At 47.8% G+C, this 25,188-nt stretch overlaps 2 protein-coding genes across 2 annotated transcripts in view; both read right to left on the bottom strand.

The window, feature by feature from the left end:
• nhsa (Nance-Horan syndrome a (congenital cataracts and dental anomalies)) overlaps positions 1-452 on the bottom strand; it is a gene marked incomplete at both ends in the record, with an annotated part of 58,040 nt that extends 57,588 nt beyond the window's left edge. The window contains one exon of the mRNA XM_079220873.1: positions 155-452. Coding sequence (XP_079076999.1) covers positions 155-452 — 298 coding nt within the window. The remainder of the gene's footprint in view (positions 1-154) is intronic.
• Positions 453-6,727: 6,275 nt separating this feature from the next.
• On the bottom strand, positions 6,728-23,488 carry reps2 (RALBP1 associated Eps domain containing 2; the record flags this gene model as incomplete). The annotated part of the gene is made up of 18 exons (XM_079220872.1): positions 6,728-7,597; positions 10,140-10,245; positions 11,025-11,239; positions 13,475-13,564; positions 13,657-13,718; positions 14,303-14,439; positions 14,530-14,578; positions 15,159-15,233; positions 16,175-16,253; positions 16,366-16,413; positions 16,494-16,698; positions 16,978-17,041; positions 17,166-17,307; positions 17,421-17,512; positions 17,713-17,821; positions 19,109-19,275; positions 19,583-19,706; positions 23,306-23,488. The coding sequence occupies 18 exons, from the start codon at positions 23,486-23,488 to the stop codon at positions 7,529-7,531; spliced, it is 2,016 nt and encodes a 671-aa protein (XP_079076998.1). The 3' UTR covers positions 6,728-7,528.
• Positions 23,489-25,188: the final 1,700 nt, after the last annotated feature.

The raw sequence follows: 25,188 nt of genomic DNA, 5'->3' as shown, positions 1-25,188 counted from the left end.
CGCAGCAGATGTCCCACAATAACAACAATATTAATATGAAAAAAGACTTTAAAGAAGATGTAGGAGTACACGTGGAGGTTTAACTTGCTCTATAACTTGAGTTAACTTCAGCCGTGCGCGTGCACGCCGCCAGAAGGAAAGTAGTTCCACTCACGCACTGCCTCCTGCTTGGGGTCCAGGTCCGCGCAGCGCTGCTGGACCCCGGCGATGCGGCCCTGCAGCCCGCGGACCCGCAGCCCGGTGGCCGCCAGCTCGTCCTCCAGCTCCTGGAACACGGAGCACGCGTGCTTGGCCAGGTCCGACAGCTGGCGCAGGGTCCGGGACAGGGCCACGTTACTGACGGAGACCAGGTCCTCCACCGGCGGGGCGTCCGCGTCCGCGTCCGGGTCCGCGGGCCACCGCCGCCGCCGGCACAGCAGCTGCGGCTCCACGAGCCGTTTGGGGAACGGCATGGTGTCGGTTCAGGACCGCGGGGGTAAAATCCAAGAAAAGGAAGAAAGAAGAAGAAGAAAAAAAAAAGTGACCCAAAAGCGTAGCGCGCGTCTGGCCCCCTTCCTCGGCCCCTGGTCCGGGTCCTGCGGGGTTCAGCTGCTGCCGGAGCCCCCCATCCTCTGCCTGGACTGCTGCGCTCCTGAGGCCGCTGCGCCGGGTCATCTGCTGCCTCTGCCGCGGACTGGGGGTCTCCACTGGGCTCACTGGCTCCACTGGTCCCAGCGACCAGAGCTGCTTTTTAAAAACGGGACTGGAGGCGGCGGGGAAACGCGGACTGGAGCTCAGCCCGGATCGGATCCGGATCCGGGCTCCTGAGCGGCTTCAGGGTCCGGGAAGATCATCGTGGTGAAAGTTAGTCACGTGGTGGGAAAAGTAGGAATACAGCACGTGCTCAAGGAAGTGAGTTCACTTCAGATCTCTGTTGCAAGTCATGAGGAGAAAACAGTAACAACTAATTTAAATAAGTGGTGAAAGGTACAGCGTGGCATTTAAAGGTACAGTGTAGCATTTTAAGGTACGGTGTGGCATTTAAAGATACAGTGTAGCATTTAAAGGTACAGTGTGGCATTTAAAGGTACAGCGTGTTGCATTTAAAGATACAGTGTGTGGCATTTAAAGGTACAGTGTAGCATTTAAAGGTACAGTGTGGCATTTAAAGGTACAGTGTAGCATCTAAAGATACAGTGTGTGGATTTTAAAGGTACAGTGTGGCATTTAAATATACAGTGTGTGGAAAGTAAAGATACAGTGTGTGGAATTTAAAGGTACAGTGTGTGGCATTTACATATACAGTGTGTGGCATTTAAATATACAGTGTGTAGTATTTAAATATACAGTGTGTGGAATTTAAAGGTACATTGTGTGGAGTTTAAAGGTACAGTGTAGCATCTAAAGATACAGTGTGTGGCATTTAAATATACAGTGTGTGGAATTTAAAGATACAGTGTGTGGAATTTAAATATACAGTATGTGGAATTTAAATATACAGTGTGTAGTATTTAAATATACAGTGTGTGGAATTTAAAGGTACAGTGTGTGGCATTTACATATAAAGAATTTGCAGATATACCTACAAACAATATTGTGCATTTTGCATTGTGCTCTTCTGGTTATTCTGACCCACAATCCTTTGTGCAGCAGATGTATGAACGAGAGGACACAAGTTCAAGGTATTATGAGGAAGTAGTACATCCCAACTGTGTGCATAGCGCATGCAACCAGTGTGTGCTCAGTGGTAGTTGAAGTGTGTACTCGAAGTAGAAATACAAGTATATATGTGACATTACACCTGAGGATCTGTGACGGACTATTTTCTTTGCATTTTAAAAGAACAAACGATCAAAACATGAAGGCGCAGATTCATAGAAATTGTTAAATAATGACAGAACTTGTGCGACTGTATTATTAATATCATTATGGATGCATTGCAGGTGGAGATCTGAGGGGAACGGGCAGCTTCTCTGGTCTCCTTACATTCCTTCCCCTCCAGACAGAAGCATGCAGGACGGCGTGTGTTTGGACAAAGACTTCAGCGTTAAAGCCATCGTGAGCTGCCGGCTTTCACGCGACTGCAACACACAGCCTTTCCACTTTTAGTCGTAATATCTGATGATGAAACTGTGACGATTCCCCGTGTTTCCGTCGGTGGATCTCCGCTCTCTCTCCGCCTGGAACCCGGCTTCGTTCACATTTGCTGAATGAGTGTTTCAACTAAATCCCAGCAGCTGACGGGGCCAGAATGGCAGAGGTGACGGCCTAAAAGCCCTTCCTGTGGCCTAACTAATGCCGACACCAGAAGTGCAACCTTTGCAAAGCCCCCCGGGGGACAAAAGAGAAACGATGGATGCCGTCATCTTTGAGTAATGGAGCCGCAACAAAAAAGGGCCGAACTTGAACTGACAAAAGCTGGTAATCTTTGTTGTGAGAAGGGTCGGCTTTAACTTTCAGCCACCGGGGGAGTTGACAGGAGCTATTGAGAAGCCGTGGAACATGTGCAGTGTATTTACAGTGTATGTACAGCATAATTACAGTGTTTTTACAGTGTATGTACAGCATATTTACATATATTATATACATATATATATATACATATACATATATACATATTTTACACGGTATTTACAGTGTTTTTACAGTGTTTTTACAGTGTATTTACAGCGAATGCGCGCTCATGGCAAAAGGTACTCGACAGAGATCGCTGAGCGTCTCCAGCCAGACAAATCAGTAGCGGGCTAATGACCACGTTGCTCACTGTGTGTGAGAGATCGCTGTACGGCAATTATATGAAACAGGCGTATACTTAGAGGCAACACATGGCTGACACATATAGTTTCCTCGTCACGTGCAGCTGTCATCTTGAAGTGCAAGCCAAACACTTTTAAGTGTTATTTATAGCTATAGTGGAGGATAGCTCTCCGTCTGACTGAGATAATGTGCACACACACGAGATGAAATGGAAGCCTGCAGGATGGGAGGAGGTGGGAGGAGCTGCCCTGTCGGTCCGGCGCGTCCCGACACGCCGGACCGTGCCAAGCGTTGGTCGTGGTGCTGCAGAGCTGCACCAGCGCCTCGTTGCCGTCTGTCTGAACTCAGTCAGTCCGGCTCAGTTTCTCTACGCTCGTTTTCTCAGATGTGGAAGCGGCACTTTATTCCAGAATGCCTTCAACGCTGGGCTCAAACACCACTCAGCTGTTTTCTTTGGATTTAAAGAACTAATTCCTTTTGCTCTTTTCTTTCTTTATATATCCTGCGATTTCCATCAGTCGTACTTGGTGCTCTGCTTGGCTCAATCTAGTCCTGCGCAGTTCTTCACATCCTGAATATTAGTTATATGCGGCCATTTCCAGGAACAATTTGAGGCAAAATATATCAACCGTGCAAACTGTAGCTGTATCCAGCCACCTAGCAGCTCTGTGGCCGAGGCACAGCAGGGCTTTGAGCTAAATGCTAACATTAGCAGTCTAACCAGGCAGGTTCTGCCGAGTGAAGCCGCTGCAGAAGTCTTGCATTCTCTCTCATGTCTAAAGTCAGGGGGTCACTAAAGTCATCAGGGTTCCTCGTCTGGAGAACATGAATGTCTGTTCCAAATTTGGTGCCAATACATCTTGTAGACGTTGAGATATTTCACAGGAAAAGTGGAACGTTTGACCTGCTGATGACACACTAAATTTTGTGCCTCTTCATTTTGTAAATTTTGAAATAATTCACAGGATAAGAGGAATGTTTGACCTGCTGGTGGCGCTATGAAAAGTCAGGGGATCAGAGAAGTCCTTTGGGTTCATCCTCTGGAGAACACATATGTTTGTACTAAATATAGTCCCTATTAATTTTGTAGATGTTGAGATAATTCACAAGATAAGAGGAAAGTTTGACCTGCTGATGACTCTAGAAGAAAAGTCAAGGGATCACAGAAGTCAATAGGGTTCATCCTCTGGAGAACATGAATGTTTTTACAAGTTTGGTGCCAATACATTTTGTAGATGTTTAGATAATTCTCAGGATAAGAAGAACAATCGCCCTGCTGGTGGCGCTATGAAAAATCAAAGGATCCCCAAATTTATTAGGGTTCATCCTGTGGAGAACATGAATGTCTGTTCAAAATTTGGTACCAATTCATCTTGTAAATGTAGAGTTAATTCTCAGGATAAGAGGAACATTTAACCGGCTGGTGGCGCTATGAAAAGTCAAGGAATCACAGAAGTCAATAGGGTTCATCCTCTGGAGAACATGAATGTTTGTACCAAGCTTCATGGCAGTAGATGTTGAGCTATTTCTGTCAGTCTGACGCCGCCGTCCCTCGAAACTGAAGACCAGGAAGTTGATTTAACGCCTCGGTGAGAGAAAAAAAAGTCTGGACGGATATCAAAGTCCTTGATTCCGATCAAAGTGGCTTCTTGAAGGGCTAGGAGTGAGTGTGTACGACATGAGTGAGAGAAGTAGGCCTATCAGAGAGTGTGTGTGTGTGTGTGTGTGTGTGTGTGTGTGTGTGTGTGTGTGTGTGTGTGTGTCTAAATGGGAGCCAAGTGTGTCAGCGGATACTTTTGGCCGCGGCGGCGGAGGCCGAGGGTCTTGGAATACGGCCATCGCCGGTGATCCGCTTGACCCCGGCTTGTTGTGTCTGCATGCAGAAAACACAGCTGCTCTGAGGTTCTCTCTCGTCCGCGATGCCAGGAGCTCCGCCTTCTTTTCAGTCTTAAAACGTGAGAAGAATACAACGCTTTGAGCATTTCAGTGCAGTTCTGTTGTTGCTCTCATGAAATGCATCCTATGAGAAATATTTCACAAAACATCTCTCCTGAAATACCTCACAGATAATCACACGCAATAAAAATAGACAACTTTATTGATTAGTTGTGATTATTGTCTTTACAGTCCAATGCTCCTTCAAACATGCAGGATCAAGCAGGCGGAGGCGGAGCCACAGCTTTGCATAGATAAAATCAAACCCACATCCGACTGTGTTCAAATCTATCTTGCGAAACATTAGCAGGAATATTGTGCTTTTTTATTTCAATTTCAATTTTTCTGGAGAGACAATGCAAACTGATGAGTTTTTTTTTGGGGGTCTTGAAAATATTTATTTTTATTGCCCAAGATGATTCGTTGTTCATAAACATAAAATAATGCAGTGCTGTAATTAAAGATGGAGCAAATCTTCAAGTAAAGATGTCAACAAAATAAATCCAGCGTCAACATTCGCCTGTGTCCTCATGTCATTGTCCTCATGTGTCATTGTCCTCATGTGTCAGTGTCCTCATGTCCTCATGTGTCATTGTCCTCATGTGTCATTGTCCTCATGTGTCAGTGTCCTCATGTGTCAGTGTCCTCATGTGTCAGTGTCCTCATGTCCTCATGTGTCATTGTCCTCATGTGTCATTGTCCTCATGTGTCAGTGTCCTCATGTGTCAGTGTCCTCATGTATCAGTGTCCTCATGTCCTCATGTGTCATTGTCCTCATGTGTCATTGTCCTCATGTGTCAGTGTCCTCATGTCCTCATGTGTCAGTGTCCTCATGTCATTGTCCTCATGTCCTCATGTGTCAGTGTCCTCATGTGTCATTGTCCTCATGTGTCATTGTCCTCATGTGTCAGTGTCCTCATGTCCTCATATGTCATTGTCCTCATGTGTCAATGTCATGTGTCAGTGTCCTCACGTGTCATTGTCCTCATGTGTCAGTGTCCTCATGTGTCAGTGTCCTCATGTGTCAATGTCATGTGTCATTGTCCTCATGTGTCATTGTCCTCATGTATCAGTGTCCTCATGTGTCAGTGTCCTCATGTGTCAGTGTCCTCATGTCCTCATATGTCATTGTCCTCATGTGTCAATGTCCTCATGTGTCAGTGTCCTCACGTGTCATTGTCCTCATGTGTCAGTGTCCTCATGTGTCAGTGTCCTCATGTGTCAGTGTCCTCATGTATCAGTGTCCTCATGTGTCAGTGTCCTCATGTGTCAGTGTCCTCTTGTGTCTGTGTCCTCATGTGTCCTCATGTGTCAGTGTCCTCATATGTCAGTGTCCTCATGTCCTTGTGTCCTCATGTGTCAGTGTCCTCATGTGTCATCATGTCCCTGTGTCATCATGTCCTCATGTGTCTGTGTCCTCATGTCCTCATGTGTCTGTGTCCTCATGTCATTATGTGTCTGTGTCATCATGTCCTCATGTGTCATTGTCCTCATGTCCTCATGTCCCTGTGTCCTCATGTCCTCATGTGTCAGTGTCCTCATGTCATTGTCCTCATGTCCTCATGTGTCAGTGTCCTCATGTGTCATTGTCCTCATGTCCTCATGTGTCATTGTCCTCATGTGTCATTGTCCTCATGTGTCAGTGTCCTCATGTGTCAATGTCATGTGTCAGTGTCCTCACGTGTCATTGTCCTCATGTGTCAGTGTCCTCATGTGTCATTGTCCTCATGTGTCAGTGTCCTCATATGTCATTGTCCTCATGTGTCAATGTCATGTGTCATTGTCCTCACGTGTCATTGTCCTCATGTGTCAGTGTCCTCATGTGTCATTGTCCTCATGTATCAGTGTCCTCATGTGTCAGTGTCCTCATGTGTCAATGTCATGTGTCATTGTCCTCATGTGTCATTGTCCTCATGTATCAGTGTCCTCATGTGTCAGTGTCCTCATGTGTCAGTGTCCTCATGTCCTCATATGTCATTGTCCTCATGTGTCAATGTCCTCATGTGTCAGTGTCCTCACGTGTCATTGTCCTCATGTGTCAGTGTCCTCATGTGTCAGTGTCCTCATGTGTCAGTGTCCTCATGTATCAGTGTCCTCATGTGTCAGTGTCCTCATGTGTCAGTGTCCTCTTGTGTCTGTGTCCTCATGTGTCCTCATGTGTCAGTGTCCTCATATGTCAGTGTCCTCATGTCCTTGTGTCCTCATGTGTCAGTGTCCTCATGTGTCATCATGTCCCTGTGTCATCATGTCCTCATGTGTCTGTGTCCTCATGTCCTCATGTGTCTGTGTCCTCATGTCATTATGTGTCTGTGTCATCATGTCCTCATGTGTCATTGTCCTCATGTCCTCATGTCCCTGTGTCCTCATGTCCTCATGTGTCTGTGTCCTCATGTCCTCATGTGTCTGTGTCCTCATGTCATCATGTCCTCATGTGTCTGTGTCCTCATGTCCTCGTGTCCTCATGTGTCTGCGCTACAATGTGACAACAATCATATGGAGAAGCTGGTAATCTGAAGCTAAAATGTGCATTTTTCTTTTAATCTTTTAAGTGCAAAAAGGTCTTCAGAACTAATCCGTAGCACCGTTCCTTGCTTTCCACCACATGGAATGCTCTTTATATACGTAGAGAGGAACCACTTCACACTGTTCATCTATTGGGGGAGATTCAAGGGTCAGAAGAGGAAAAGTAAACACAGGATATTTTGTCAGACAGTGATTCTTCTTTCTTTCTTTTTTAAGCATAGTTTTAATCTGCAGAACGTTATTAAAGTATGAGGAACATCCCGTTTGTTCCCGCCGTCGACCCTTCTGACCAACAACGTTCCTGTTTTACAGAATCGGACTCGAACCGGCTCCGTCACGTGGAGGCCAGAGGCCGCTGGAGCTCCAGCCGGGTCTCCAAGGTGACCCTCTCCTGGTGGACCACCTGCAGCCAGGAGCAGAACAGAAAACACACACAACACCAGCTTAGAACACGAGAGGAACCCGGGGCCGTCGTTAGGTTGTTTGTTTGAACCCTCGACGGAGCAGCAGACTGAGCCTCTTAGAGGAAACAACCCAATCAGCCGGCTCACATGGGCCGGATTATTGTGAGAATGCAGAATATGTACAGCGCTGACATTTCACGTCTAGAATCTGACCTTGTGCCTCAACACTCAGGGTCCATCCTAACGTCCCTCCTAGACTCCTCTGTCCTCGAGCACTTTCAAGTCGGACACATGATCAGTACCCAAACTACACCGTTTATTATTACAACCAGACGCTGTAGAAAGTGTCATTACTGTCAGATTTTCATTTTACCGAAGGTCCTCGAACACATCAGAAAACGAAACCGAGCCTAAGCCTCCGTTTACTTCAATTCATCAAGACTTTTCTGTTTTTTTATTCTTCCTTCGCCGTGGAGAGTAACTGATGTACAGATGGTCATTTTCAGGGTGAAGTATTCCTTTGAGTAGCTTTTTAAGAAGATGAATCCCTCAAAGGTCATTTTACCCCAAAACAGCCTCTACGGGTGTGTGTGGTTTCACTGGTTCTCTGGTTGTATAGAAGTCTATGCTTCATGTGTTAAAGCTGCATTCTCTCTCCTGACCACCAGGGGGTGACTCCTCTGGTTGTATAGAAGTCTATATAAATGACTCTACTTCTCTTGATGTATTCCCTCAGTAAACATTGTAAACATGAGTTTATGTCTCAATCTCTAGTTTCAAGTCTTCTTCAATACAGCATGATGTTCATTTAGTAGATTATGGTCATTTAGAGTCAAACAGACCATAAAGCAGGGGACGCAATAGGGGCGGGGCAACAAGGTGATTGACAGGTCGACACCAGAGATGAAAAAGAAAAACTACATGACTATGGCCGTAATCCAAGATGGCGAGGACGAAATCGACGAATGGTTTTCAGTAAACGTCCTTCAGGGCGATCGATAGGAAATAACAAAAGGCTACAGTTTTTGATCTGAGGAGCTTTTATTGAAACATTAAAAAAAGCCAAGAGGGATCTGTTCCTCTTCTTTCCTCACGCAGCCTGCTGCCGTTGGATGTCCAGCCCGGCTCTATTTTAAAGAAGACAGTTGTGAATGCCAAAGCAGTCTATATAAAGACACGTATGCCTTTCTCTGCAGAATTCCTGGGATGCTTTTGAGAAACCAGCAGAGTTAGAGCCGGTGAACCAAGTCGCTCCGGAAGGCGACTGACATCCATGTCAAATCATTTAAAAACCTGTTTTTTTCCTTTGCTGCGTGTTGTGTTAAAGCGCGATGGGGTTTTCCACCGTCGGCGAGGGGAATGACCGGCATGCGGCATGTGTTGAGCCACAGGGAGCTCAATGCAAACAGACTGAGTGACGGCTGAGGGGAGCAGCAGTGGAGCCAGCAGTTCGTCACCACGCCGGAATGAAGAGGGAGCTTTTGTCGTCGGGCTCGTTTTCAGGCCGCGGTCTCACCGCGTCGTCCACGTTGAGGCCCGAGCGTCCGCACAACGCTCGCTATGAACGGAGCCCCGACCGGTCCGGGGGTCCTCCCCGGCAGGGGGGCGAGGCTCGTTTCTGGGAAGTGGACGTAGTCGTCCTGACATCAAGCATTGAACGTGGACTGATGTTCTGAAGCCTCGAGTGCAGCGATTTAGTCGTCGCCATTTCGGCTTTTTGCATCCAGTGAACAGGAAGTGACCATATATGGACTGAGGAGTGACGTAGAGACGCTGTATACGTCTCTGATGTCGACCTGTCAATCACCTTGTAGCCCCGCCCCTAAAGCGTCCCCTGCTTTATGGTCTGTTTGACTCTAAATGACCAGAATTTACTAAATGAACATCATGCTGTATTGAAGAAGACTTGAAACTAGAGATTGAGACATAAACTCATGTTTACATTTCTGTTTTCAACATAACTTTTACCAAATTAGCAGTCCTGACGCATCCTTTTCTAATTCGTCACGCCAGAAGAAGACAAACAACAACAGCCTTGATTATCGATGGACTAGCAGGTTCCTTCAACGTGGATAACAGGTTACAGGCGTTGCTGACCTTGTTGTCTTTGCTAGCAGCTGTAATGCAGTGACTGTAGATTCAGCATTTTTTATTCTACTGCTGCGAAAGACCCACGGTTTGCAGCTTTAAAGGAGGTATGACGGACACTAAACGGAGGACTTTCCTTTTCTTATTAACACTCACAAAGAAAGTTCACGAAGAACCTGTGAAGGAACAAAAGCATACATTCTCTGCAGGGAACAAGGAAACGAAAGGGTCAAACGAGAACTCAGCTTCTGACACACAATGGGTAAAACGTCCAACACCACGCTGTCGTGCTTGTGGTGAAACCCTCTTGGTGTAAGACACTCTGTAGGAGCTGGTCGTTTCCCCGCCCCCCAGAGGAGGGAATGTCAGGATGCGGTTGTCCGCCGGTGCGGCCCACGCCGCCCCCCCAGGGAACGGGGTGCTGCATGTGCAGAAAGCAGAAGGCGGGCTGACCTTGAGCTGCTGCTGGAGCTCGCTGTTGAGGCGCGTCAACACGGCGTTGGCCTCCTTGTTCTTACGGATCGCCGTCTGGATCTCCCGCTTCTGTTTGGACAGCAGCCTGAGAGACAGAGGTTGGGATTCAATGTCTTGTTAAGAGCACAACTTGAAGGAAAATCTATTGATAAACATCCACACGACTCCATTTATTTCAGTGTTATTTGAGTCTAAACATGAACGAACTCTGAAATAATGAATATAAATCAATAGATCAAAGCATCAATCATCCACTCTTATTGATGATCACCTTCAATGAGCCGTCTGGTCAATAAAGACATGAGCACAATGTTAGAGTCATTACGATGCACCCTAAAGTCTCACCCAACTACTTTCAAGAAGTTCTTAAAGGGACAGTGTGTAAGATCTAGCACCATCTAGTGGTGAGGGTGAAAGCCTCCAGCTTAGATATGAAGGCTCATTCTAAGATACCAGAAACACACAACAAATGGCAAATGACAAAAATACTGACTTGATAATATTTATCCAATCAAATCGAGTAGGAGGCGGGCTTTACTAGCTAACCACTGACTTCCTGTTTTGATGTCTGAAGATGCGGTAGGAAATGATAACTGCAGAGGAAAAGGTTGATATCAGCTGTTTTTAACGATATCAGGTTTCTTCTCTTCTGTTATTTGCATTTGATCAGCTGGTATTGAACCTGCATTCATTTATTGTTTTAGCCACTTGGCTATCAATGAAGGGAAAATTCTTAATAATACAAATATTGAGGAGCAGCTGTAACATGAGTCAGCTTGTGGATGCTGTTTTCTCTCGTTTCACATTAAAAAAGGTTAATTCTACTCGAATAATTAGTATTTTAGGATGGGGGGTCCCACTGACTTCGGAGCCGGTTTGGTGGGGAACGGCCCGGCAGGTGGAGGCGTGGCCTCCGGGTTCTGGCTCTCGGCGTGGTATTTCCTGCGGATCGGCTTCTGCGGCGCCTGACTGAGAGAAACCGCGTCGGCGACCGGCTTGGAGGCGGCCGCCAGGTCTTCAGAGCTCCGACCGAACCTGGAGCGCCGACCCCGATCCTCCGGCTTCACGCCGCGCTCCTCCTGCAGGACGGACGCAAACCAGTCAGTTAAAGATCAGGAGACTCTGAGGGCAGCATGACGGGTCCTGAATCCTGCTTTTAGTGCCGGTCAGCCGTTGAAGGCCTCTGAAGGTCAACATGAAGGTCAAGCTCTTCATTTGAACTCTCAGCCAGATTCACGGCAGTTAAATAATCACAGAATGCAGTCTATTGGTTTCGTGTTCTGGACGACTTTACGTTGAAAACAAAAGTTAGAAAGAAAGAAAATAAACGTTGTTGGGTTAAACATGTCATTGTTGGCCTTAACAATGAACTCAAAATTAATTCAACAAAAAGTGCAATTAAAAAAAGATTCAAGTGTACAAAATTAACTTTTCTTCTAATTCCCTAATCAGTAGGTAAATCTACAAAACATGAAGCACTTCAACCTGAGGCAACGCTCACATAGACCTGAGTCTGGAGGAATTCATACTGGGAGAACTGGGATGTTTCCTCCAGACAAGAGTCTCAGAGTCCAGAGCGGATGAAGCAAATAATCACAAATAGTCCGGCGTGTAAACTCACGGAAGTAAAGCGACTTTACTTTAAAGTAACAAAAAACTTCAAAATAAAAGCACAGGGTTTCTTTCTTACAATTGTTTTTCACCCAGGCATGGACCCTGAAAACGGGTCTGTGACACACTTTTTGGTCGCAACTCACCAGTTGAGAATCACTGGTTTAGGCAACAAAACCAACAGTCAGCTTCTGGCAACTAAACCAACAGTTAGGTTGAGGCAACAAAACCAACAGTTAGGTTGAGGCAACTAAACCAACAGTTATGTTGAGGCAACTAAACCAACAGTTATGTTGAGGCAACTAAACCAACAGTTATGTTGAGGCAACTAAACCAACAGTTATGTTGAGGCAACTAAACCAACAGTTAAGTTGAGGCAACTAAACCAACATTTAAGTTGAGGCAACTAAACCAACAGTTAAGTTGAGGCAACTAAACCAACAGTTAAGTTGAGGCAACTAAACCAACATTTAGGTTGAGGCAACTAAACCAACAGTTATGTTGAGGCAACTAAACCAACAGTTAAGTTGAGGCAACTAAACCAACAGTTAAGTTGAGGCAACTAAACCAACAGTTAAGTTGAGGCAACTAAACCAACAGTTGGGTTTAGGTTTCCAGCAGGAATAAAGCTCCTAGTTGACCTTATCTTCGAGCTGAGCAACGAATCGTTTCTCTTTCCTCGAAACCAATAAATTGCATTTGGAGACTATTTCCCATGAAGCTCGGCTGCAGGATTATCCGTTTGGAAAGTTGAAGGCGTTTCTCACTCGGCAGCCCTTCTGTACTTTCTTCTCCACCGTTCCCCATCTGTTAATGTTGGATTCCGTGAATTTGATCCAATCATTTCTACGAGCCGCCGTCTCCACTGCGGTGGCAGGGTGGACATTCCTGGTCCGTCCTGATGGGTTAAACAGGCGAATGCCGCCGCTACCCCAGAGAAGAAATCCATTCTGCTGAGCAACGCAACTGACAGACAGGAATAATGAGCTGGACGTGAAACACAACCACAGCATGGAAACATTAAAAAAAGGTTGTGGAGTAGTTTAACCACAGGAGCTCCATCAGCAGGCTGTGTGGTCGCGTCAGACGGAGGTCACGGCGCTTTCACTGCAGGAAGACTGTCACCGTCACACGGACGCTACAACCGGGCTCACGGCACCCAAACAACCAGCAGGAAGAGAAACCAGACCAGTGAAATGCAGACAAACCCAGTCTGACTGAGTGGAGTTCAAAGACTCAGCATCGTCACCAGCTGACGGCCCAGTGTAAAGTAAAGTCGCCCCCTGGCGGACAGGAGAGAGAATGCAACTTTAACACATGAATCATACTTCTATACAACCAGAGGAGTCGCCCCCTGGTGGTCAGTAGAGAGAATGCAGCTTTAACACATGAAGCATAGACTTCTATACAACCAGAGGAGTCGCCCCCTAGTGGACAGTAGAGAGAATGCAGCTTTAACACATGAAGCATAGACTTCTATACAACCAGAGGAGTCGCCCCATGGTGGACAGTAGAGAGAATGCAGCTTTAACACATGAAGCTTGGAAGCCGAAACATTTGCAATATCGATCTCAAGGTATTGGTTAAAACATATCTTGATATGTGATTTTCTCGGTAGCTAGAGAATCTGTCCGGGAGCTTTTCGTTTTCGTCGCTCCATTTGCAAAACAGAACTCAATGAGGAAAAACAGATTTGTTCTCACCTCTTCTCTGAAGTGACTGAAGTCAGCAAAGTTTGGCTGCTGGACTTTCTTTTGGGGCGTTTTCTCTGAAGCGCTGATGAAGTGAGAAACCTGACGAGAGACGAGAAGACTTCCATTCATCGGGGATTCAGAGACATTTAAACGACCAGACGGGGCTTTGAGCGACGGGACCATCGGCTCACCTGTGAGGTCGATGGTCGAGGAGGCAGGGCAGGAGGATGCGGCAACCATCCGCTTTTTATGCCTACAACCCAGACAGAACATCACAGGAGTAAACTAGAGCGTCTCGCCTCCATTGGACTCTCGGGAGTCAGTTCTCACTCTTTAAAAACACAAATAAATCGCCCACATTCTCACGGTCAGACACGCTCACCTTTCTGACTGAACAGTAAAAGCTTCAGTTCCCCTTTCTGTTCTTCCACTAAAGGAGAACTGTTTCACGAAACACAATAACTTTGAACGCACCGCGGCTGCAGGAAGTTCATGTGAGAACTTACTCTGTCGGGTACAAACAGTCTGCTTTAATCTTAAACTACACATTGCACACCTTCTCCTCGAGATCGAGACATAAACTCATGTTTACAATGTTTACTGAGGGAATAAATCACTAAGTCATTTATATAGACTTCTATACAACCAGAGGAGTCACCCTCTGGTGGTCACTAGAGAGAATGCAGCTTTAACACATGAAGCATAGACTTCTATACAACCAGATGAGTCGCCCCCTGGTGGTCAGTGGAGAGAATGCAGCTTTAACACATGAAGCATAAACTTCTATACAACCAGAGGAAGAGAGAATGCAGCTTTAAGGTGGTCTCCTGCTCGTACCTGGAGCTCCCTGCTGGAAGAGCTTGTTGAGATCCAGCGAGGAGGCCCTGGAGTGTGTTTTCTGGGGTCGAGGTGGGGGGGTGGGAGGCTCCTCTGTCTTCTTCATGGCATCTTCGATAGAGGTGCTGGAGTAGGACCTGGGGGTGAAAAACAAACAAAAACAAAAGGTTTTAAAGGAGCAATGCGTTCCGAGGACCGGAATCATTGGGGGTCGTTGGGGTTCTTACCTCGGTCTAGTTCTGGTCCTCATGTGCGGGTCTAGGTCCTGAGGTGGATCTGCTGTGAGGAACAGTCACACTTTAGTCTCGTTTGACTGCGAATGAGAAGCACTAACTTCCTCGTGGATGCACGACTAGTAACTAACTGACATGACACACGTCATCATCATGTGTTGCACTTTGATTTTGATATTTTAGCGCTCGGTGGTTAAATGCCTTCTGATCTCATAGAATATTGAACTCATGTTCTCCGTATTTCGTTGCAGCAGAGCGCCACCTGCTGGAGGTTCATGGTCACGAGTTCACAGAAATCCTCTTTTTCTTCTTCTGTTCTTTACATATTAAAGCTAAATACTGTAATTCATTTTCACCAAGCGTGAGTAGAATTACATTAGTAGAGTATTTTTATATATAGATACATAGAGTAGTATTTATATACATTTTTATTCATATAGTATGTTACTACTTTGCTGCAGAGAGATGCAATTATTCAATGTGATAAATAATTATGTGAAAGCTGAATTTAGTGTTTATGTGAGATTTTATTTAGACTTTAGTCTGGTTTCTAGTATTGTATGTGTTTACATCCCTCGTCTCTTCTCGCTGTGGGTCAGAAGCGAGGAGGCGGAGTCTCCCACCTGGCCGCTCGGTGAAGGCGCCGAGACGGAGGCTCCGTTTCTCTTGAGACGTCTTCACCGTCTTCACGCCGACATCTGAAGAAGAAACAAACATGGCCGCCGAGCCGGAGGTTCATTACCAGGGAGACGACAGCTGGTGTGTTTCTACGATAAAAACGTTAATAACAAAGAGTCACAGGGAACGTCTAAATGTTTCACCAGCTACACACAAAGAAAGTCAGTCAATAAAATACAGACTAAAACAAAGTGTATATATACTGTAATATATTAATATTACAGTATATATACACTTATAACACCTATAAACTGGAAATGTTTTACCTTGTTTACATGATGTTTATATGATGTTTACCTTGTTTATATGATGTGTACATGATGTTTACATGATGTTAACCTTGTCTACGTGCTGTTTACCTTGTTTACATGACGTTTACCTTGTTTACATGATGTGTTTACATGATGTTTACCTTGTTTATATGATGTTTACGTGATGTTTATATGATGTTTACCTTGTTTACATGATGTTTACCTTGTTTACATGATGTTTACCTTGTTTATATGATGTTTACCTTGTTTATATGATGTTTACCTTGTTTACATGATGTTTACGTGATGTTTATATGATGTTTACCTTGTTTATATGATGTTTACCTTGTTTACATGATGTGTTTACATGATGTTTACCTTGTTTATATGATGTTTACGTGATGTTTATATGATGTTTACCTTGTTTACATGATGTTTACCTTGTTTACATGATGTTTACCTTGTTTATATGATGTTTACCTTGTTTATATGATGTTTACCTTGTTTACATGATGTTTACGTGATGTTTATATGATGTTTACCTTGTTTATATGATGTTTACCTTGTTTACATGATGTGTTTACATGATATTTACCTTGTTTACATGATGTTTACCTTGTTTACATGATGTTTACCTTGTTTACATGATGTGTTTATATGACGTTTACGTGATATTTACCTTGTTTACATGATGTTTACATGATGTTTACCTTGTTTACGTGAGTCCTCTTTCACATCTCGGGTCGTTGAGGTCAGACCTGGCTCGAGACGCTCGATGACGTTCCAATTCTAAACAACAAACAACAAAACCAAAAAGAAGAATGTTTTTAATCATGTGAGTAACGTAGAGACCTGGCGCCCCCTAGGGGCAGCAGACAGGAACTGCTCCTTTAAAGCTCACCGCGGGACTCGGCTCGGCGTCCTCAAACACAATGAGAGGCTCTGCACTCTGCAAAGAAAACAAAGGAAATAGTTTCAGTGTGAAGAAACTGAAGAACACGCAGAACCTTCCGGACCCGCCTCCCTCACCTCGGGGGTGTCCGGTGAGTCCCGGTCCTGGTCCCGGTCCCGGTCCCGGTCCTGGTCCTGGTCCCGGTCCCGGTCCTCCGGCTGCAGCGTGGCGGGGAGGCGCTCGGGGAGAGGGTATCCGTTCTTACGCGCCACGATGAGGTGGAACGCCGTGCAGAACTCGGGGAACGTCAGCGCTCCGTCCCGGTCCACGTCGCTCAACTCCCTTCAAGGAAAACAATGTTTAGAATATTTAAGATACCTAGAAAAACTAAGAATGGTGCAGATCATTCAATTTAGGACGTGGGGTCATTGTTTCCTATTCATTTATATACAATAACATGTTTAAATTGGAATTTCATTTTAGTAAAAATATGAATTTTCGTGAAAAAAAAGCATTTTTAGAAAACTTGTAATACAATATATATATATATATATATATATATATATATATATATATATATATGTCTTAAGGTGAAGTGCCATACAGACGTTAGACGCTCACCAAATGTGGGAAAGTTCTGGAATGGGGAGTTTAGATTTGGTGAAGAAGTTCTTGGCGACGGTTCCTAGAAAAGAAAAGAAAACCAAAGTGGTGAAATAGTTTGAAAACATGAATAAATAGCAGCAGGGTGTGGGGTCCATCAACAGCAGGGTGTGGGGTCCATCAGCAGCAGGGTATGGGGTCCATACCCAGGATCAGAGCCCCCAGGTCGGGCTGCAGGCTCTTGAACTGGTTGGTGTAATACTGCAGCTGTTCCTCTGTGATCCTCCAGGGGTCCTCGTCAGGATAGTCCCCGAGGCCCTGCTGGTCCAGCCTCTCCGACGAGGAGGTCTAGAAGGGAGGAGGGGAGGAAGGAGGAGGGAAGGAGGGAGGATACACAGACATCATCATGAACAGCTGACAGCCGTCTGCTGTGAGGGCGGAGCTACAGGAGTGGGCGTTACCCTCGTCGTAGCCGCTCTGGTCCCGTAGCCGCCCGGCGAGGAGTGCTGCTCCAGGGGAACCGCCGGCCGAGAGCACGGCCTGCTCTCATAGGCTGGAGGGAAGGAGGGAAGGAGGGAAGGAAACAACTAAGACTCTGAACTGAAACATGTGATCATGACTGTTCAGATCTAACGTGAGGATGAGGATGAAGATGTAGTGGGCGTGTCTCTGCTGTATTGGGCGTGTCTCTGCTGTAGTGGGCGTGTCTCTGCTGTAGTGGGCGTGTCTCTGCTGTAGTGGGCGTGGTCCTACCGGTCAGGGAGTCGGCCCCGCTCCTCTTCTTGCCGTACGGGTAGCCGCGGTACACTGGCGGGGAGCGAGGCGGCGAACTGCAGGGAGAGCGAGGCGGAGAGCGGGGTTCCTTCAGGGACACAACGTTTTATATTATTATTATTATTATTATTATAACTACGAGTGCTCCGGGTTCATTTACTCATAACATTTCAGAAAACTCGTAATTGTCCTCAAGTCGGTCACCAACTGGGGCTTCATGGTGAAATCCACAAGTTAAACTCCACATGAATCCACATGAAGGTTTCATGAGGTCTACGTTCTGCAGCCTTGCAGCCAGTCTGCAGCCGGTCTGCAGCCGGTCTGCAGCCTTGCAACCAGTCTTGCAGCCGCACTGCAGCCTTGCAACCAGTCTTGCAGCCGGTCTGCAGCCTTGCAACCAGTCTGCAGCCTTGCAGCCGATCTGCAGCCTTGCAGCCGGTCTGCAGCCTTGCAGCCGATCTGCAGCCGGTCTGCAGCCTTGCAGCCGATCTGCAGCCGGTCTGCAGCCTTGCAGCCGATCTGCAGCCGGTCTGCAGCCTTGCAGCCGATCTGCAGCCTTGCAGCCGATCTGCAGCCTTGCAGCCGGTCTGCAGCCGGTCTGCAGCCGGTCTGCAGCCTTGCAGCCGGTCTGCAGCCGGTCTGCAGCCTTGCAGCCGATCTGCAGCCGGTCTGCAGCCGATCTGCAGCCTTGCAACCAGTCTTGCAGCCGGTCTGCAGCCTTGCAACCAGTCTGCAGCCTTGCAGCCGATCTGCAGCCTTGCAGCCGGTCTGCAGCCTTGCAGCCGGTCTGCAGCCGGTCTGCAGCCTTGCAGCCGGTCTGCAGCCTTGCAGCCGATCTGCAGCCTTGCAGCCGATCTGCAGCCTTGCAGCCGGTCTGCAGCCGGTCTGCAGCCGGTCTGCAGCCGGTCTGCAGCCTTGCAGCCGATCTGCAGCCTTGCAGCCGATCTGCAGCCTTGCAGCCGATCTGCAGCCTTGCAGCCGATCTGCAGCCTTGCAGCCGGTCTGCAGCCTTGCAGCCGATCTGCAGCCTTGCAGCCGGTCTGCAGCCGGTCTGCAGCCGGTCTGCAGCCGGTCTGCAGCCTTGCAGCCGGTCTGCAGCCGGTCTGCAGCCTTGCAGCCGGTCTGCAGCCTTGCAGCCGATCTGCAGCCTTGCAGCCGGTCTGCAGCCGGTCTGCAGCCGGTCTGCAGCCTTGCAGCCGATCTGCAGCCTTGCAGCCGGTCTGCAGCCTTGCAGCCGATCTGCAGCCGGTCTGCAGCCGGTCTGCAGCCGGACTGCAGCCTTCCTTCTCCTCTAATCTCACAAACAACGAGGCCTTTCTGCTCCGGCGGCTAAAGCCGGCTGGAATGTCTCTGAGAGTCGATCCCTTGAGCTTACCTTCCTGTCCACGTGGTCCTCCGGGTGTCTCCGGTCTGCTGGAGTCCAGGACTTGGACCCGGTCCCGGTCCTGCTCTGAGCCCCTTGGCCGTCTGCGCTCGGCGGGACGACAGCGTATCGCATCTCAGGCTCGTTCTTCAGTCCGGCGAACCGAGGCAGCGGCAGATCTAGAGGAGAAGAACACGGAGACGATCAGAGGCCGAAGAACCAGAGGAGCTCCGAGGCTGACGGGGAGCTTCCTGTGAGGATCTCAATAACAACGCTTCAAGGTAACTTGTGGAAACAGATTCTCCCTCAAGGTTCTGGGTGTGACGGATGCTGCGTCTGCTCATGAGGGCAAACCCACTTAGCACTTCATCCAGATTAGACCAAGTCCTGCCACGTTGGGATAATCTCCTGATTGCCCTTTTGCTCTGGTGAGACGCCGCCTCCTCCTCCTCCCCTTCCCCTTCCTCCCTCCCCTCTCACACTTACTGGCCGTGGTGCTCTCCAGGTGGATGGGCAGGGCCGACTGGGCCGCCGCCAGCAGCTTCAGGGCCACGAAGAACTGCGGCGTGCCGAAGTATCCGAGCCGCTTCGCCCCACAGAGCTCCGTCACCTGGAGGAGAGCAGCAGACAACATGCTTAAGAATATATTATATTTAATATCATTTCATGAAACTCTTTTCAGAACATACAGAAGCCCAGAGGGAAAAGGAAAAATATAATTGTTCTGTTCTGTGTGACTTAAAACGGGTGAGAATTTAAGGTTTTCAGGGATTAATCCTTTTTTTAAATTTTTTTTTATTAAATACGCTCCACACAAATCAACCACAACATTTAAAAATGTAAAAATAAAAAAAGGAGAACTATGCTTTAGATCAAATCTCATCTTTCATAATCCAGAAAGTGTGAACATGTTTGTGTTTGTTGTTGTAATACCCATCTCAGCCACCGCAGCGCACCACTTTGTGTAACAGCGCTCATGTTTTCTTTCATTTCTCTAAACACAAACATGCTTTAATTCATATTTAGAACATGGAGTGGTGCTGCACTTTTGCCTCTGGTGGCTGAAACTGGTATTACAACAACAAACACATTATCATGGGGAAGAATACTTTAAAAATGTTTTTCTCCTGTTTTCATGCATGAAACTTTTTCAGCCACTTTTTTCACAGATGAAAATAAATACAAAACATTGTAAATACTATCCTGGCAAAAGCTTTTCCCCTGTTCTTAACAAAAGTCATAACAAAACAATTCAGATCAAATCACCAGATATCATTTTTCTCTCTTGCGTCTCTGAGCTTCCGTATGAAGAGAGTAATCTTTAACGCGTGATGATGTCACAGCACACAGCTGATGTGTGCTGTGAGAGTTGAACGAACACAATGAAGCCATAAAGAAACAGGAAGTGAGAGATCAGCGGCACAGTGAGGCCTCGTTGTTCACCGGAGGCTCAGTGAACCCTCTGGGGAGAAAAGAAGATTATTTATGTCGGACAATCGGGGATAAAGTCCTCAAATAACAACGGAAACTAATCTAGTGATGAAACCAAAAGAAGTGAGACTGAGAGTCTGTTAAACGCTGAAGGAAAGCCAGCAACTGCGACTTAAAGCCGACGTGTTTTTAAATAAACACACAAGATCCTGGAGCCGCGGGTTCGATTCCGGCCCTCATTTCCTCTCCTCCATTTCTACACTACATAAAAAGTGCCAAAAAAAAACAAACATATAAGAAGTTTTCAAGTCCAGTTTTACCAAAGGGAACATTTTCTGCTTTATGAAATATGAACAACAGAAGTGCTGTTATTACCCATGGTGCAATAGGGTTAGGGACCTGCATTGTGTTCATTCACAGGGAGCAGAGATCAAGAACCTCAGGCTGAGCAGACCTGAGGTCAGGGCTCATCCTCTGGGAACCATGCACGTCTTTTACAATGCTGTGCTAAAGCCATCGAGGTGTTAGGAACCTTCTCAAGATGAGTGACCAATTAAAACTGCAGACGGCGCCGGAAGAAAAGTCAGAGGATCACCAAAGTCAGTAGGGTTCACCCTCTGAGGATCATGAATCAAGCTAAAAACAAAGTCGATCAAACAATGTGTGTGTTGTGTCCTGGATGAGCCGCACCTCCTCCAGCCGGACCGGTTCCACAACCTTTTATTTCCTCACGTCTGCTTTGCTTTGTCTGCCAAAGCACTTCTTAACTCTGTTTTAATGGCGCAGTATAAATAAAGCTGTTATGGTTATTAGTATCAATATGGGAACCATTTGCAGTCCATGAAGTCAACACAACAATAGGTTCACAGCCATGTGAGCGGCGGCAGACACCAGCGCCGCTTATCAGCTGCACGCAGACGGCCGTGAAGGCCTTTCCTCTGGGAGCCGCTGGCTTCAGGGGAACCGTGACTCGGCAAAATATTCAACCTTGTTTTTACGAAACAAGCAGAGAGTTTCCACAGTGAAGCTCGTCTCGTCCCGGAAGGAAACGACCAGAGGTCAGAGGTCAGAGCGGCGCTGCAGACATCCTGCAGCCGGGCCGGACTCAGCTCACAGGCTGTCAATCACGCCGCGTGGGGTGTGGCGGTGAAGTGTAGTGTGGTGGGGTGTGGCGGTGGTTGTGGGGTGTAGTGGCGGTGGTGTGGTGCTGGTGGTGGGGTGTAGTGGCGGTGGTGTGGTGCTGGTGGTGGGGTGTAGTGTGGTGGGTTGTGGTGTGTTGTCGTGGTGGTGGCGGTGGAATGTGGCGGTGATGGTGGGGTGTTGTCGTGGTGCTGGTGGGGTGTGGCGGTGTGGTGGGGTGTAGTGTGGTGGGGGTGTGGAGGTGGTGGTGTGGTGGGGTGTCGTGGTGGTGGTGGCGGCGGTGAGGTGTAGTGTGGTGGGGTGTGGTGCTGGTGGTGTTAGTGTGGTGTAGTGTGGTGCCTGCGGGGTGTGGTGCTGGTGGTGGGAGTGTGGTGGGGTGTAGTGTGGTTGTGCTGGTGTGGTGGTGGTGGCGGTGGGGTGTGGTGGTGAGATGTGGTGGGGTGTGGTGTAGTGTGGTGGTGGGGTGTAGTGTGATGTGGTGGTGAGATGTGGTGGGGTGTAGTGTGATGGTGAGATGTGGTGGGGTGTAGTGTGGTGGTGAGATGTGGTGGGGTGTAGTGTGGTAGTCGGGTGTAGTGGTGTGGTGGGGTGTAGTGTGGTGGGGTGTAGTGTGGTAGTGGGGTAGTGGTGTGGTGTAGTGGTGTGGTGGTGGGGTGTAGTGTGGTAGCGGGATGTAGTGGTGTGGTGGGGTGTAGTGTGGTAGTGGGGTGTGGTGTTGTGGTGGTGGGGTGTAGTGTGGTAGTGGGGTGTAGTGGTGTGGTGGGGTGTAGTGCTGTTGTTGTTGTCGTGGTGATGGCGGTGGTCCAGGCTGGACAGAAAGCAAAGAGCGGCGGCTCGATGCCAGACCTCCTGACCCACAGGGTTCACCGAGCTGCAGCAGACATGTGTTCCTGTGATGAGTCGGCAGAACGGCGGTGACTCGGTCGCTCTGGAGCCGGTGGAAAAAACTGTTCAGCAAGTCCTTAAAATAAATATATAATATATATTTCTATCCATGAGATGCTCAGGAAATAATAAAATATTAGTTCTAATCCTACATGTTTCCAGGTTCCATTCTACTTCGTATGATAAAATAAAGTAAACTTAACCCTCGTGTTGTCTTGGGGTGTACGAGTGTGTATGTACGTGTGTTGATGGGTCATTTTGACCCCAAGACAACACACGTGGTAAATATTGCTACTTTCACACAAACGGAACTCTCTCTCATGCAGCATCACAAATCACCAGAAATAAAAAATGCACAGAAAGCCCCATCACACAGCTCCTCTCTCCCTCTCCTTATCCCTCTCTCTCCTTATCCCCCTCTCTATCTCCCTCTCTATCTCCCTCTCTCTCTTTCTCCCTATTCAATTCAATTGGCATTATTGGCATCAATGTCTCTCTCTCTCTCTCTCTCTCTCTCTCTCTCTCTCTCTCTCTCTCTCTCTCTCTCTCTCTCTCTCTCTCTCTCTCTCTCTCTCTCTCTCTCTCTCTCTCTCTCTCTCTCTCTCTCTCTCTCTCTCTCTCTCTCTCCCCGGCGGCCCCTGCATAGCGGCGCGCCGCAGCTTTCTTCCCCCCCCTCCTCCTCCTCCTCCTCCTCCTCCTCCTCCTCCTCCTCCTCCTCCTCCTCTCCTCCTCCTCCTCCTCCTCTCCGCTCACCCGGCGCAGCGCCTCCGGCGGCAGCTGCGAGGCGGCCAGCAGCTCCTTCACCTTCCCGGCCGCCAGCGCCCCGGAGGCGTCGGCCTGGCAGAGGCTGTGCAGCCCCGCGTAGTAGCGCTGCTCGTGCTCGCTGAGGGAGATGAAGCTGCCCGCGCGCGCCGCTGAGCCGGCGTCCTGCTCCATGGAGGTGGAGGTGGAGGAGGGGGGGGGGGAGGGGGGGTGACGCATGGAGGGCAGCGCCGCTGCAGAGGGAGCCGCTAGCAGCCGGAGGAGGGGCGCATGCCGGCTCCGGGCTCCGGGCGGAGGCGCGTGTCTGGCCGCAGCGACGCGGGGCGGTGCGTGTCGGCTCCCGGCGAGAAGAGCTCCGGGTGCGGGGCGGACTGCTCGGCTTCAGCTCCTCCGCTCCCACTGCTCGTCTGGCCGGTTGTAGCAGCGCCGACCGCCGCCTGCAGGGGGCGCCGGAGCGCAGGAAGGAGATTTATGCTTCATCCCGTGATGAAGAGACTTTGTTACAGGTTTCTCCTCTTCAGGGTCACAGTCTGACTTTTTATTACCAAGTTAGTTTGGAAACACATTTATGACGGTGAGGAACACATATAATAAAGATCCTGAAGTCATTAGAATGAAAAACCTGCTAAGAATTATGACTTATCGTCTCATTTTTATGACTTAGCTGAGATAAGTCATAATTATGAGGTATTAAGTCATTATTATGATACATCTGCCATACATTTGTAATGTTTAACTGTCTGATAGTGTTCTTTTTTAAATTGATATAAAATTCAAATAAATAAAAATATCTTAGAGAAAGTCACTTTATTCAGAAGTAAAAATATAAATACTACAAGTAAAAGTCCTACTTGAGTAATAATTAGGGCTGGGCACGTTAACGCGTTAAAAACAGCAAACTATTAACAGCGTTAATTATGTGATCGTGCATTAACTCGTTGTTTTTCCCTCACAGGGACCCTTACTACTGAACATGACAAAAGAAGGAGGGGCTTGTCCCTCACAGGGACCCTTACTACTGAACATGACAAAAGAAGGAGGGGCTTGTCCCTCACAGGGACCCTTACTACTGAACATGACAAAAGAAGGAGTGGCTTGTCCCTCACAGGGACCCTTACTACTGAACATGACAAAAGAAGGAGGGGCTTGTCCCTCACAGGGACCCTTACTACTGAACATGACAAAAGAAGGAGGGGCTTGTCCCTCACAGGGACCCTTACTACTGAACATGACAAAAGAAGGAGTGGCTTGTCCCTCACAGGGACCCTTACTACTGAACATGACAAAAGAAGGAGTTGCTTGTCCCTCACAGGGACCCTTACTACTGAACATGACAAAAGAAGGAGGGGCTTGTCCCTCACAGGGACCCTTACTACTACTGAACATGACAAAAGAAGGAGTGGCTTGTCCCTCACAGGGACCCTTACTACTGAACATGACAAAAGAAGGAGTGGCTTGTCCCTCACAGGGACCCTTACTACTGAACATGACAAAAGAAGGAGGGGCTTGTCCCTCACAGGGACCCTTACTACTGAACATGACAAAAGAAGGAGGGGCTTGTCCCTCACAGGGACCCTTACTACTGAACATGACAAAAGAAGGAGTGGCTTGTCCCTCACAGGGACCCTTACTACTGAACATGACAAAAGAAGGAGGGGCTTGTCCCTCACAGGGACCCTCACTACTGAACATGACAAAAGAAGGAGTGGCTTGTCCCTCACAGGGACCTTTACTACTGAACATGACAAAAGAAGGAGGGGCTTGTCCCTCACAGGGACCCTTACTACTGAACATGACAAAAGAAGGAGTGGCTTGTCCCTCACAGGGACCCTTACTACTGAACATGACAAAAGAAGGAGGGGCTTGTCCCTCAC

The sequence above is a fragment of the Taurulus bubalis genome (assembly GCF_910589615.1).
Source record: "Taurulus bubalis genome assembly, chromosome: 7".
NCBI lineage: Eukaryota > Metazoa > Chordata > Actinopteri > Perciformes > Cottidae > Taurulus > Taurulus bubalis.
Note: the sequence above shows the minus strand (reverse complement) of the source record. Positions and strands in the feature narration are given on the sequence as shown.